At 35.8% G+C, this 14,791-nt stretch overlaps 2 protein-coding genes across 4 annotated transcripts; one reads left to right on the forward strand and one right to left on the reverse strand.

Moving 5' to 3' along the window:
* Positions 1-2,306: 2,306 nt before the first annotated feature.
* Positions 2,307-8,521, forward strand: LOC147409017 (extra-large guanine nucleotide-binding protein 1-like). Its single transcript, XM_086424672.1, has 8 exons — positions 2,307-3,862; positions 3,960-4,097; positions 4,188-4,292; positions 4,383-4,568; positions 5,066-5,246; positions 6,154-6,395; positions 6,575-6,738; positions 7,615-8,521. The coding sequence occupies exons 1-8, from the start codon at positions 2,741-2,743 to the stop codon at positions 8,192-8,194; spliced, it is 2,718 nt and encodes a 905-aa protein (XP_086280798.1). The 5' UTR covers positions 2,307-2,740; the 3' UTR covers positions 8,195-8,521.
* Positions 8,522-9,294: 773 nt separating this feature from the next.
* RUS4 (root UVB sensitive protein (Protein of unknown function, DUF647)) lies at positions 9,295-14,679 on the reverse strand. 3 transcript variants are annotated; one of them, XM_086424687.1, is made up of 10 exons: positions 13,715-14,679; positions 13,169-13,315; positions 12,934-13,080; positions 11,821-11,883; positions 11,653-11,729; positions 10,903-11,008; positions 10,570-10,672; positions 10,310-10,475; positions 10,156-10,221; positions 9,295-9,927 (listed from the first exon to the last, which is right to left on the reverse strand). In XM_086424687.1, exons 1-10 carry the CDS (start codon positions 14,174-14,176, stop codon positions 9,777-9,779), a joined length of 1,488 nt encoding a protein of 495 aa, XP_086280813.1. In that variant the 5' UTR covers positions 14,177-14,679; the 3' UTR covers positions 9,295-9,776. The 3 variants fall into 3 exon arrangements, with proteins under 3 accessions (XP_086280813.1, XP_086280806.1, XP_086280819.1); XM_086424680.1 differs by having other exon boundaries at positions 10,324-10,475; positions 13,715-14,660; XM_086424693.1 differs by lacking the exon at positions 12,934-13,080 and having other exon boundaries at positions 10,324-10,475; positions 13,715-14,670.
* Between the last annotated feature and the right edge of the window lie 112 nt (positions 14,680-14,791).

Consider the following 14,791-nt stretch of genomic DNA (forward strand, 5'->3'; position numbering starts at 1 on the left):
TCTTTTCTCTTTATTTCTCTCAACCCAAACAAAGCGTTAAAGGTATTAATGCAATGTTTCTTGGCATAAGACATAGCTTGGTGCATCCCTTTGTCTGCTCACTTGGGTTGAAAAAACTTCGAAGTAGCAGACAGTTTGATTCAAAATTTTCGAGAAATCCTCCTTTTTGTAAGATATGTGGTACCTTTATGTTTTCGGTGAATAATTGAAATATCCTATATTTTCATATTGATGACATGCATAGTCCTTCAACTCGATTTCAATTATGGATTAATGAAAAATATTTTGAAATTCTTAATTTATTTTTCAAAATCATTTGTCTCCAACTTCTTTTAGATAATTTGATAATGTTAATGATGTGAGCTAGTGGATGAAAAAATTTACTCCCATCTAGATATTTTATTCGCACTAATTGACACACATCTTGAGATGGACACGTGACAATGTTTAAGGAAACTCTATCTAATTTGAAATGATTCTTACCTCTTAGATAATTATTTTATTTGAATAGAGGTAAATATGAAAATTCTAATCTAATAAGAGTTACGGTTTCTTTTTCTAAGTTTAAGATTTTTCTATTTAAATGATTAAAAGTCATTGTACAAGATGAGAAAAAAAAAAAAAAATGAATGGAAAGTAGGGATCTAGGGAGAATGTAGTCATATAATAGGATTAAAGATTATAGTGGAACAACTCCCTGAAATCATGGATGTAGGCACAACGTGCCTAACATGGAAAAAATATCTTGTGTTTCTTGTCTTTTATATACTTTTATGTTATTTTTATGATTCGTGGGTGTGGAATCTAGATCAGGATTGAAATCTTGATGATGATCGACAAATCTCAGGTATCTCAAGGTGAATTACAAAAAAAATCTCCACGAAGACCACGATAACAATGATGACGAGGGTGTTGAGATCAATTTTTTTTAAAGAAAATACTAGCATCACCCAATGGGTTGACGCTCTCCATCAACAATAGAGATAAAAGTGTTTTATTCAATAGAATATTAGAAAAATCTGTATTTTTCCTCGACTCTCAATGGTCGTAGATGTTGATGTTTCAACCATAGTTGAGGTTAGAAAAATCCAATTTTTTAGAATCAGACTAGCCTTTATTTTTATTTTTATGTGTAAGTTAGACTTGAACTCACAATGACAAAGTTGTTTTGCAATGTGTCAAACCAACTAAGCTCTCAGTCTAAGCCCTATAACCAGACTAGCCTTACTAACTTAGTAAGATTTCAAATCTTACTAAAGGTCGTTAGACTCACATGGATTATTGCATTAACAATCCAACATGACATCCTTCTAGATTTCATCGAAAAACTCATATTAAAAAAAATTAATCATTTTTAAGTTTGTTCAAGGTGTTTAAAATGGACTGCAATGAACTCCCAATTTTTAAATTAAAATTTAATGGTAAAAATTAATTTTTTTATGATATTTTTTTTCTTCAAATTTCTTAACATTTCGTCTTCTGCAACCGTATGGCATCAGTTCATATTTTTTATGCCAATGGGATGCGATCAAGGAACTTTCCTTAGTAAGAAAAATGTTTTTCAAATTTTTATTATAAATTACGTCATCAGCCTAAATAATAAACCACATATCGTGTGAAGGAGAGGAATGCTCCAAAGTTTTGAAGCAGCAGACCTGCTTCAAAGTAGGAATCGGACCCCACTCTCACGCGTGTTTTGTTGGGGGTAGTTATAAAAGCACTCCATAAATTAATAAGAGCCACTCACATCATATTCAATTATTTTATCTTATATAGGTTAAATTTTTTGGAATGAGTTGATTTTTAGTGACGATAATCTATATGATTAGGAGATCATTCTCACTAAAAATCAGTCTATTCCAAAATTAATAATCCCATTAAAACAAATTTAAGAATCATAAATGATTAACTTTTTTTGTAAATTAATTTTAATGGGATTAGAAGTTTTGGAATGGGCTGATTTTTTATGAGGATGATCTCTTCCTCGTAAAAATCATCTTCACCAAAAATCAATTCATGATGAAACTTTTAACTCATATAAGACAAAATAATTCTGTTATGGTGTTGGTTGCTATTATTAATTCGTAGGGTGTTTTTAGAATTTTAATTAGACAAACCTTGTTAGTCAACAAATAGAGGTCAGAGTCAAAACTTCCTTATCACGGTCAACAGTTATGACTAGAGACTTAATCAACTCTCGGGAAATTCAAAACACGTTTGCCTCCGTTACTATCCGACGTGTCAACCACGCCAGCCAATAGGATTCATCTAAATTGTCAAAAAAAAAAAAAACCCACTCTAAAGTCTAGTTCCCTTCCATGGTGTTTCTTCGCCGAATTCTGCCAACCTTTTTTTCCAAAAAAATTCCACAAAAGGAGAGAGATCAGATCGCTGTGGATTTCTAAAGTCTCTGATCTCTGTTGGTAAGACCATATAAACCAATTTGTTGTAGAATTTTTCTTATAATTTTAGATTTTTTTTTTCTTCAAATCTTCACTGAGAAGAAGCATTGAAGCTTATATTTTCTATATTAATCATAAAGGATTCTCAAATCACTACAGACAGGAAGAACATTTGGATTCCTTTATAGGGTTTTCTTTTACAAAAAAAAACTAGGGTTGTTGAAATGGAGGAAAATCTTCAATGAAAAACGCTTCTTTTCTGCTTGGGTGGAGTAGAGAACGGGCAACCTTTGCTGTTGTACTCTTTTAGTTACAATTAAAGTTTCTTGGAAGAGATAATGAAGGAGATTTTGAGCAAAATTTTGCCTTTTGGGGCTTCGATTCCCGACATTAATGAGGATCAAACTGAGTACTCAATCGCCATGGAGTACAATGGTCCTCCTGTCGCCTACGATCTCCCCCGAGCGATTCCCGTTGACACCAAATGGATCCCATCTGCTTCTTTGTTCGTCCCTGCCTCGCTGTCCGGAGAATTGTCCTTGCCCATCATTCAACCACTTACGGTGAAAAAACACTCGAAAGACCCGACCTTAGGTTCTGATTCGGTTGTGTCTCCAACTTCCGTGATTGCCTTTGAGTCGAGAGCCCAAGATGGTCATAATTGTGGATTATCTGATGAAATTAGTAGTTCTTCCAATGACCATGATCAGTCCAGCAAAGTGTCAGATGTAAACGATAGTTCACTTGAGTTATCGAGCAGAATTGGTAACGCCCACACATTAGAATTCTCTAACAGTAGTGATGAATCTCACAAGTTATCAAACAAGATGAGAAGCCCAGTTGAGTCAGAAATTAGCTCAGAGTCTCTGTCTAATGAGTCGTCTTCTTGCAAGGCTGAGGATGACAATAATGTACCTCCAACCCATGCTAGAAGACCATCTGTTGTTACTTTCTGTGACGCTGAATCGAGTTACAGTGGAGATGAGGAATTCATTTCTGATGAAAACGAAAGTACCAATGAAAGTAAAGAACCCGTCGCGAAGGTAAAGAAAGGATTGTGCTATAAATGCTTTAAAGGAAATAGATTCACTGAAAAAGAAGCTTGCATAGTTTGCAATGCGAAGTATTGCAGTAATTGTGTGCTTAGTGCAATGGGTTCGATGCCAGAGGGAAGGAAATGTGTTAATTGTGTTGGCAATCCAATTGATGAGTCAAAGCGTGGGAGCTTAGGTAAATGCTCTAGAATGCTCAAACGATTGCTAAGCGACTTGGAAACTCAACAACTTATGAGGGTGGAGAAGTTGTGTGAAGCAAATCAGCTACACGCGGAGCAAATTTCCGTGAATGGGCGGAAGCTTTGTCAAGAGGAACTCATTTTATTGCAGAGCTGCCCAAAGCCACCAACAAAACTACAACCAGGCCGCTATTGGTACGACAAAACATCTGGTCTTTGGGGGAAGGTGAAAGGAATCAATAAAACTTTAAAACATCTGCCGTTAGTTTTCCAAAATTTTACATAATTATGAATTTTATTTTTTATATTCTAAAATCTAACAGGAGGGACAAAAGCCTTGCAAGATTATTAGTCCCCATATGAACGTCGGCGGTGATATCATGCCTAATGCTAGCAATGGAAATACAAAGGTTTTTATAAATCATCGGGAGATTACAAAAGAGGAGCTACACATGCTTAAGGTTCTGTGCTCTAGACACGAGATTCTGTTGAGATTAGATTCAATTAACGGTTAAGATTAAAAGTCAATATCATTCTGTTAAAATTTGCAGTGGGCAGGCGTCCATTGTGACGGGAACCCTCACTTTTGGGTGGATGAGCATGGGAAGTGCCAAGAAGAGGGACAGAAGAAAGAAAAAGGAAAATTATGGAACACGGTAGTCATCTGGATTTATGCATGTTTATTTTCCTGATTTTATTTTCTTTCTTGGGCATTAACTTACTTTGGGTGTACTTGCTTTTTTTAGTTTGGAACAAAGCTGGTTTGTGCTTTTTTATCGCTGCCGATTCCTTCAAAGGATGCAAATCCTTGTGCGGAAGAAGTGAATAATATAGTTAATAGAGTTGTTCCTGACTACCTTAAGCAGAGAAAGCTTCAAAAACTTCTTTTAGTTGGATATGATGGATCTGGGACAAGTACGATATTTAAACAGGTGACACTTTTTTATATGAACTACTAACTTCATCTTTCACCAGTTTTTTCTATTTAATTTCAATTGGTTGATTCTATTAATATCAAATCAATGACAAAATTTTCCGGCATTTTATGGCCTTATCGGTTGTGTTGTTGTGTTAGAATTACTACAAAAAAAAGAGCCACTGTTTTATTGTTAGACCATTTGCCGGCATTTCACCAACAAATAGCTTTTGGAGTGACCAAGAATATGTAGGCGTCTTTTGGAATGACAGAAACCTAATTCATATTATGGGAAACTTCATAGATTCATTCATGAGTTCTGTGGCTATTAAGTTCCGGGAAAAACTTATGTTTTGAGCACAAACTAATGGAAAATAAATAAAGAGGTTGAAAGGAAAAAGGATTACAATTTTTTTTATTTTTTGGATAAATAAAAAGGATTAAAAGTTATGCACAGGTTCTGCTAAGACATGAAGAAACTGTTGGTTTGAGTCAATTACATGCTTGTTTCAGGCCAAGATTTTGTATAATGCTGAGCCTTTCTCAGAAGATGAGCGTCAGGATATCAAGTTAATGATCCTAAGCAATGTATACATTTATCTTGGTATACTACTTGAGGGGCGTGAGCGTTTTGAAGAGGAAAGCTTGAATGAAAAGAGGAAAAAGCTGTCGCTTGATCAACTTGATGGCGTAGGTATGATTGTCAAGTAGATCTTGATTTCATCTCTTGTATATCTGAATGAGTAAACACGCTTATTGCTTCTTGTTTCTTGGCTTTTGGATATGAGATTCATGGTTGTGGAATTGCAAATTATGCATAATAATTGTTCATCTCCAAAATTATTTTGAATTCTAAACTGAATTATATGATGGCTTGGATTAATAAAACTGCCATTGTGGATAACAAGCAATTACTTTGATGTGATTTTCAACATTCGTTGTTATAGGATTCATTTTTTCATTCCTTACTGCCCGCATAATGGAGTAATGAACTCAATTCAGCTCTTCATATACCTATCTTTGTTGGTACGAGTCTGTCAAAGGAGATGGAGAGTTGGGGTTCAATGAATTACCTTCGGTTTGCATTTCTTTGCTATATATTTCATATTGCTGAAGAGAGAGAGAGGGAGAATTTATGTTCCATTGATCACTGATGAAAAATGTGCCTACCACTACCATAATGACATTATCCAACTTTTTACGTGTAATCATTGAATTGCTTCTTGTGTGATTGGTAGACCCAGGGCACTGTTGAGTGTTTTTTTATTTATTTAAATATTGTAGTATGGAAAGTTACTTCAACAGTATAGGCCTGGCAGTGTAATGGCTGATTAGCATCTTGTAAAATGGCTGCAAAGATTGAAAGTTAGAATACTTATTTCTTTAAAAATAGTTCATTGGGTACCTCTGATGGTTTATAAGCTCTTATTTACTTATTTGTTTACTTCTCAAAACAAACTCCTAATTGTTTGTGATTCTTGGTACTAAAGTTACTTCTAGATTTTTCTGATTATTTCTTATCATATTGTTTGAATTGAACATTATTTATATCAACATGATGGAATAATGAGCCTCTGAAACAGAATTTGGTTTGACAACAGGGAGAGATGTTGAAGGGGATGATACATCTATCTATTCCATTGGCCCAAAGCTAAAAGCGTTCTCGGATTGGCTACTTAAAGTTATGGTTTCAGGTAATTTGGATGCCATTTTCCCTGCTGCAAGTCGTGAGTATGCACCATTAGTGGAGGAATTGTGGAATGATGCTGCCATTCAGGCTACATTTGAGCGGAGAGGTGAATTACAAATGCTACCTAGTGTTGCTAGTCATTTCTTAAAGCGGGTACGATTTTTTCCTTTTCCAACTATTTTGATTGATTTCATTCAATGTTTTTATTTTCATATTACCATATTTGGAATTTTATCCATCTGCTTTCTAAGTTTGCAGAGATAATTGGTTACAATCATCATAATTGAAGTTTTTTTTTTTCTTTTGGTTTTAAATTTATCTTTTCTCTGTAGGTTGTTGATATATCAAGTGCAGACTACGAGCCTTCCAATGTGGACATCTTGTATGCAAACGGAATAACTTCATCTAATGGCATTGCTTCCATGGACTTCTCATTCCCTCAATCTGCACCTCAAGGCCTTGGTGATACCGCTGAACGGCACGACCCCTTGTTAAGGTTGGTATCCATGTTTAAATAAATGTACAATCCGTGTGCTGCCAATATTAAGGAGCCTGTTTTTTTTCTTTTTTTTTTCAATAAGCAAAAAATTTATTAATGAGAGGACGAGGTGTCCTCAAAAGAACATTACAACCTAAATTCTCCCTTTACTTACAATATCCCATCTATATAAGATGTCCTCGAAAAAAAAACTCTCCAAATCCTTAAATTGCTTGCATCAAGAGAATAGTAAGCCCAGAATGCTAATGATTATATCCTACACCAAACTTTCCTTTCCATCAAAAGCCCCCTCGTTCCTTTCTTTCCATAAGCTGTAATCTAAATAAGTCCTTGAAAAACAACCCTCTAAAATCCTTAAATTGCTTGCACCAAAAGAACAATAAGCTCAGAATTCTAATGATTATATCCTGCACCAAACTTTCCTTTGCATCAAAAGTCTGCCCATTCCTTTCTTTCCATAATCCCCAACAAATTGCAGAGGTGCTTTCGCCCGCGGGGGGGGAGTGAGCTTCCAAAGAATCTTCAACCTACCAGAAAAGGAAGGAGAATTCCGCCCGAACAAAAGAGAAATAACCAAGTGGGGGTGACACCAAAAAAACCTTAAACAAGGAGAAAAAATGAGATCAAATGCAACATGCCAACTCACAATGAAGGAGAAGATGAGTTGAGATTTAGAGACACTTTTTATTCATATTTATTGGCTTTCTTCTACTACTCAATTCAGAATTCAGAAATTATTCTGAGACTAACATTTCTACATCACCCTTTATTTGATCAGAGGTGGTGCAAGTGTTTATGTTTTTTTTTTTTTTTGACACGTGTCAGTATGCGTGCCATTATAGTCCGTAACATCGGATTGCTCGGTGCTTGCAGGTACCAACTCATTAGAGCACATCCTAGAGGCCTTGGCGAACATTGCAAATGGTTGGATATGTTTGAAGATGTTCAGATGGTTATCTATTGCGTCGCCTTGAGTGACTATGACCAATTCTGTGACGATGGGAGCACAAACAAGATGCTGGCAAGTAGGAAGCTCTTTCAAGACATTATCACTCATCCATCCTTTGAACAAAAACAATTCCTTCTGATACTCAACAAATTCGATCTGCTTGAGGAAAAGATTGAACAAGTCCCACTCAGCCAATGCAATTGGTTCGATGACTTCAATCCTGTGATTAGCCGGCATCGGTCCATGCCCAATAACAACATCAACACCGTTGCTTCACTTGCTGAGCAAGCTTTCCACTATATTGCGGTCAAGTTCAAAACACTCTTCTATGATCTCACTGAACATAGGCTCTTTGTTTCATTGGTGAATGGGTTGGAGCCTGATATGGTTAATGAAGCTCTCAAATATGGGAGGGAAATTCTGAAGTGGGATGAAGAGACGCGCAACATCAATCCTAATGATAACTCCATTTTTAGCACCGAGGTAAGTTCCTTGTCTTCCTGATACCTAAATTGAAATGGCTTGTAAAATGTGTCCTGTTATTTTTAACATTATATCTCAATTCTAGTGCACATAACATTCATGTAAAGGAAAAGAAGATGTTCGATTCATGTAATAAAAGGATAATTCCAGGGTTCCCAAAGATAGATTATCGCTTCCAGATGCCAAATGCTCATGATCATCCATCAGAGGAATATTTATGTTGTTGAATTTGTAGTCTACAATCTACTTGAGTAGAAATAATCTCGTTTGAATCTACCGACACTGCAGATTGAGATAATGATCGGGTGCTAAAATTGAATTATATGGAATTGACTTTTTCTTCTCGAATTGAACTTGTCAAATTTGTGCTGTATTTCATCAAAATGTATCAATTTTTAAAAAAAGTTTTATTTAGTTTCAGCATAATCGAGGAAGAATACATGTGATTATGATCTAATAATACACAGCATGTTGATGACTGAGTCCTAGTAAAGGACCGGGGAATGTGACTGCGTGTCTCCCCTTTAGTGTTCTGATGTCCCACTGACTCATGAAAACAGAAACCAAATGGCTCACCCGTCTTTCTACATATTTGGACTCCCTCTTATCAGGATCATAATGAGTGCTCCAATGGCACGTTATTGTTTAGTTTCATAAAAATAAATAAATAAATAAATAAAAATAAACTTCAATTTGATGGAGTAACCTTGAAACGAATCAGTCTGGGTAGTGTAGTTGGTTATCACGCTAGTTTCGAACCTGGGCTCAGACAAGTTTATTTTGTATTTTTGGTCTTAATTGGATAAATTCATCCTACCTCCGATATTCTTGCATCCAATCCCCCCCCCCCCCCCCCCCCAACACACACACACACCAAATTGCTTGTTAACTGGGCATATAGAACATTTGGTAATTTCAACTAAGGAACTAATCTTACCACAGAAGCGCCCCAATGTTGATCCGGTTGTACTCTGTAACAACTTAAGCGGTAGTGGGTACAGCAATCTTGGTGGGGATGCCAAGGTTGTTTTATTTTTGATTATTATTTGATTTTGCCAACTTTTTTCTTTCCTACCCTCAATCCATATTATTAGCTTAATGAGCCATAATATTACATCACCTTGGATTAACATACTCTACATTCATCAAGAAATTGTATCATCCACTCTATACCATCTAGGTATTAATGGAACACCTAATCAGAGTTCTTACAATTAATTCAGAATCATTCAAAACCTCCCTCAAGAAAAAATCCAAAAACATGACCCCAAAAATATTTGAAAACCTTAAAACAATGAATTCTGCTTTTCTGCAACAAAAAAAAATGAGGTACTCTGGTTGGCATCTAATAAATGAATACAAGAGGGAACAAAAAAGAGCCAATCCAACCATCTATATCCCAAAAACATGCCAACAATTTAACGAATGTTCACCTATATCCCCTTGATCACTGCTGCCATTTTTCCATCAGTATCAAAAGCTTGCTTGCTGACTTGAATTTACAAGTGTCATCTTTAGTTATCTAATAAACTATACCGTTCCTGTTCCTGCACACTCAATAAGATGTTTTTAACAGCCCAACCAGATCTTTGGATTTCTTCCTTCAACATGTGAAGCTCCCCCTGCACACATCTCTTGCTATCTGCAACCATCTTAAACCAATCCCTAAGTACAGACTCTGAGATGTCATTAGCTTCGATAATGCATTCCCATCTATTCCTGCCCAGGAGAAGTGTCTCCCGGATGCGACATGCCTACAACACAATCATATTATATGATTCACATATAATCATCAAGGGTGTCGCATAAGACTAGGAATATGCATCAAAACAAAGAAATAATAGGGAATGTCGACTAGATTTTTTATATATATAAGTAAGTTGGGCTTGAACCCACAACCTCAGAGTTGCTCTGCAGTAAGTCAAACCAAGTGAGCTATGGGTCTAAGCCCTATGTTGATTTTATTTACAAAGTTCAATTACCTGCAACAAACCCATGATAATATCTGTAGTCCCCACTCCTTCGCGTAGACAAAAAAGAATGCCCCCCTGAAATTACGAAAGATAGAAATACCAGAACTTTAGAAACGGAAGTCAAAAGGTCTTGAAACCATGCATTGTCCCAGGTAGAGTTTACTTTGATATACTAACTTGCCCATTTCTTGTAAAGGTCCTGTTGGAGGTCTCAATGCAGATGAAGTAGAAATCCTCAACTCTCAAAGATCGCATCGTTAGCAAAGCAAACTTGAGAATTGGATCCTTGGGATCTATGCACCCGATTCTGATTGGCCACTGCTTTCCGCCTGATCCCAACCTCACCAATCATATGTAAGCTTCATCGTTGATTTCTCTCAATTTTCAAACAGTGCAAATAGAATTACTAGGGTCAGGCTCTACCTTTTCTCCATGGTAAATCAATTCCTTCCTCCCTACTCACCTCTGCAGGTGAAGGGACAAACCCCAACTGAATCCATGTATCCAGTATGATTTCAAGCCTATCCTGAACATTAAATCCAGTATGATTTTAAACTCCAATTGAATGGTAATTAAAAAAAAAAAAAAAAAAAGAGAAGCCAAAGGCTACAAAATAAAAAATTGTTGGACCATTTGTCCCTCAACGAAACATACTTACACATAGATGTAAGAATGTTGATATTTAAAGCTACCGAAAATAACCAACTTTTTTAACAACCAAATATAAGAAATAAAAGAACTATGAACAAAACTAACCTTTGTCAATGTTTGCAGATGGACATGCTTGAGCCCTTGATAGATTCCAAAGAGATCAATTGCAGAGAAAATTGGGTATACAACAAAGGGCAGAGCTGCTTGCAATCTTGTTAATTGATGGGTAGCTAGTCAGGAACAAGATAAGCATAATTCTCAATCATGATCTCACTCACATAGCAGTAATGTAATGCAACTCGATCCTAACAAAAAAATAAAAAATAAAAACAAATGTAATACAACAACAAATTGAATGGCAGGAAGAAATTTATTATCTGGTTGCAAACAAATACATTTTTTTTTTTTTTCTTTTTTGTAAGTAAAGAAAGTTTTGTTAAGAATAAAAGGGGAGGTCGGGATGACCAACCCAAAAAATAAAAGACAAGCAACATTACAAGGAGAGATTCAAGTCTTTGGCATTCAGTTATTGGATTTCTAAAGCAGTATAAATATAAACAAGAACTTCTTGAATAAGCTATGTGAACCCTACACAAAGCTAACTGTATCCTTTAACAGTGTATTTAAGGGTCATAGAAAAGAGGTTGTGAAATATAGGTACCGTGATGTGACAATTACTAGAAGAATAGTCAACTATTGATGGATATCAATAAATTCCAATAAGTTCAGTTTTGAAGTTGCGAGATTCACTAGAATATAAGCATATCCATTTTAAATGGGAACCAAGGTCACAAAGTATAATTTCAGAAAACATTATCAAAGAACTGAATAGGTTTTAGTGATGGAAAGGAAAACCTTTGGTGGTTCTTGCAGAATATATTCAAGAGTGCAGCAAGCATCAGACCAAGGTTATCGAAGCACACCGTTTGAATCTAAAACCCAAAACAGAGACCATTCTAAATATTAAAAAGTAGAACTAACAAGCAACATAGAAGAAACAAAATAATAAAAGTTATAGCTAACCTGTGATTTGGCAGAAACTTCACCAAGATTATCTGCTATTGCAAAACTTCGATGTACGGCAGACTGCTCATACAGTGATAATATTAGAGCTCCACAAACAACGGGACAACAGAATCAACTTCACTAATCATTTGCAGCAAGAAACATATTCTCTAAGCTCCCAGAGACTTGGGAATGGGGCTTTGCTAAATGATGGAAAGCGAGTAAATAAACAGAGCTCTACAAATGAAGAAGAAATGCAAGCCATGTAATAAAGAACATGACACTGCTAGGAAAATTTGCCGTTTGGGACACATCCTAAGACATATCCTAACATGCAAGGTTACTGTCATCCTTTATTTAATGGTTTTCTATAAAAAAAAATGATTTATGGAAAAGAGTTGGTGTAATTCATCTTCAATACGTAATTTGTTAAACAACAACCATGATTTGATGCGTTTATCATGTAAGGTGTTAGAAATGTTTCCCTTTAGTTTCATATATTCTTTCCAAAATTTCTTTATTAAATATAGATAAAATTGAAAATTATCATGTGTACTAACATGTCAACCTTTTTTTAGCTGCTCAAAGATGCTGTGTTAGACACTTCGTTTCTGTGTCATACGCCAACAAATACCAGTGCTCGTGTTGCATAGAATCCAAGCAACAAATAAAAAAAGGGTCCACTGTAAATAAAAGATGAGGCACAGATATTTTCCATCAGCGTTTAAAAGATAACCTTGAACATTAAGATTGGTGTATATTTGTCTAAACATGAATGCCATGTTAGATAAATTCATGGCAACCCCTGTGAGAGTAGTGGTGTGACCTTGATTATAGAAACCAAAAGGAAACTTACACTTTTATGAAACACAGGTGACTGTAAATGTTAGTTGGCAATGGCAAAACTAATATTGATACATCCACCAGCCTCCATGGAATGCTTATTAACACTTACTCAGCCAGTTGATATTGCGTAAAAGTATGACAAACCCCAAAATTGAAATAATAGAATGAGTAACATTAAGTTAAAAATTAATAATAATAACTGTTACTCTTAGTAGAAGTATCAGAAACAAAAGCATATTAAGCAGCCAAAATCCTTAAGAGGTTTTCATAGATGGAGAGCCTTACACCAGTTGCCAGGTAGCAAGCAAGACTTATTTGTTTAGCAACGTTGGCCACAGTTGCAAGAATCAAAAAGTAATGTGGAAAAGATGGAGTCAGCAACTCAACGCCGATGCTCAAACTGAACAGAATTGAAGTTGAAAACCTGACCCTCTTTACAAAAAGAACCATGCATATTAAAAAAACTGATGTTATTTAAAGTCATCACATCAAATTCTAATGTGAACAAAAGTTTTAATACCTTCAAATTGGTGTCAAATGCGGAAGCCAGGCTAGCAGTGTATATGCACCGACTGAGCCGTCCAAGCCCGTCCTTCAACACCCAGTTAAGGGCAGCAGCTGATGAAAGGGACCGCGAGTACCCAAACCCCATAGCTCGGAACATTGCCTATCATCACCATTTACTGTCTTAAGATGAGAGAAATCCAATTCACCTCTCTTCGGCAAATGCACATAAATGTAGAAATCAAAATTTAACATCACAAATCTTAACCAATTCTATGCATAGAATTATCTAACATTATCCACACAAAAAAAACATTATCTAACATTTTTTTTCTTTAAGTGTCTGGTGCCTATGAATGGCATAGAACACTTGTGTTCATCGGCACCGATGGAAAGATGGGGTTTTTTTAATCCATAACTGTGTATTAAAAAAAACAATTTTCCAATTTCAAAATAAAAACATTCCGACTGAGACACGAGTAGACATTTCTATCAAAAGCTCATAATTTAATCTTCCAAACCAGATTATTTTCCAAAAAACAAATAAAACCCTATTATTCACCTGAGTGGCAAGAACCTGGAGAGCAGAACTGAAAACCCTATGCAAGAATTTCCACTTTACATACTCCATGTAGTTTCCATGGACTTGATGAGGAATGAAAAAATCCCGAACAGCTGAACTACAAAACCTATATAATTTACAAAACCCATCATCGAACGTAAACCAATTTGAAGGTTCCCCATCGATACAGACCAACTGCAAATGGGTTCCGTCCCAGAAATAACGAGAAACCCTACCAAACCTGCGAATTACGATGGGAAGACTTAATGCCACAGGTCCCTCGTCTCTTTCGATTCCTTCAAATTCAAATCCGTATGAAGTTCTCAAGGAGTTTGAGGGAACTAGGGTTCCAGGTTTCTTGAGTTTGAGTTTGGGTTTTGGAATAATGGAGTGAGTTTTGTGGGTTTTCCATGGAAGTTGAATCCTGAGAGAATCAGAGGGGATTGTAAACGCTGATGGCATCAGAAGAATACCTGATACTAACAAAAGTTCAGGATTCAGTGTTTGAAAACCAATAAATAAATTATAAACTCTTTTTCCGCCAAATTGTTTCCTTCTCAGTTCCTCACTGTTTGGTTTGAACTTTGAACATTGAATAGGGTTTAGGGTTTAGTGTCTCACTCTCGAATCTCGTTCGTGATCCGAGTTGATTCGTTCGATATTTTAAAAATCAGTCGAATTAATATAAACTCAGCCGAGTCATCTGGGTTTTGTGTCGAGAGTCGAGAAAGGCGCCGAAGTCCACGCACACTCTCTCTCTCTCTCCACCATTTTCATTGGAGCCCATTTTTACAGAACCATTTTCCAAGGATTTTATCATCTCTGAATTTGCATTTTCCATGCAATCAAACGGACCTAAAAGAGTCATTTTTTCATAAAGAAAAATGCTGAATTAACATTAAAATTTACATCAATTCTCACATCGCTGACGTGGATATATGTATGAAATCATAAATTCTTTTCATTGAGATACGCGTGAAAAGCATCTATTGTTATATGTGCACCTCCACATCACCAATGTGATAATCGATGTACTTTTCAATGTTACTTCAGCACGACTCTTTCATAAAATCCTAG

Source organism: Akebia trifoliata, chromosome 2, assembly GCF_017979445.1.
Source record: "Akebia trifoliata isolate Shusen 1 chromosome 2, ASM1797944v1, whole genome shotgun sequence".
Lineage (NCBI taxonomy): Eukaryota > Viridiplantae > Streptophyta > Magnoliopsida > Ranunculales > Lardizabalaceae > Akebia > Akebia trifoliata.

Coding starts and splice junctions, on each gene's coding strand:
- LOC147409017 (XM_086424672.1), top strand. CDS start 2,741: ATGAAGGAGATTTTGAGCAAAATTTTGCCTTTTGGGGCTTCGATTCCC. Junction 4,293..4,382: donor AAGGAAAATTATGGAACACG/GTAGTCATCTGG, acceptor TGCTTTTTTTAG/TTTGGAACAAAGCTGGTTTG. Junction 6,739..7,614: donor CGGCACGACCCCTTGTTAAG/GTTGGTATCCAT, acceptor CGGTGCTTGCAG/GTACCAACTCATTAGAGCAC.
- RUS4 (XM_086424680.1), bottom strand. CDS start 14,176: ATGCCATCAGCGTTTACAATCCCCTCTGATTCTCTCAGGATTCAACTT. Junction 10,476..10,569: donor TGATTTACCATGGAGAAAAG/GTAGAGCCTGAC, acceptor GGTTGGGATCAG/GCGGAAAGCAGTGGCCAATC. Junction 10,222..10,323: donor CCTTTACAAGAAATGGGCAA/GTTAGTATATCA, acceptor TCGTAATTTCAG/GGGGGCATTCTTTTTTGTCT.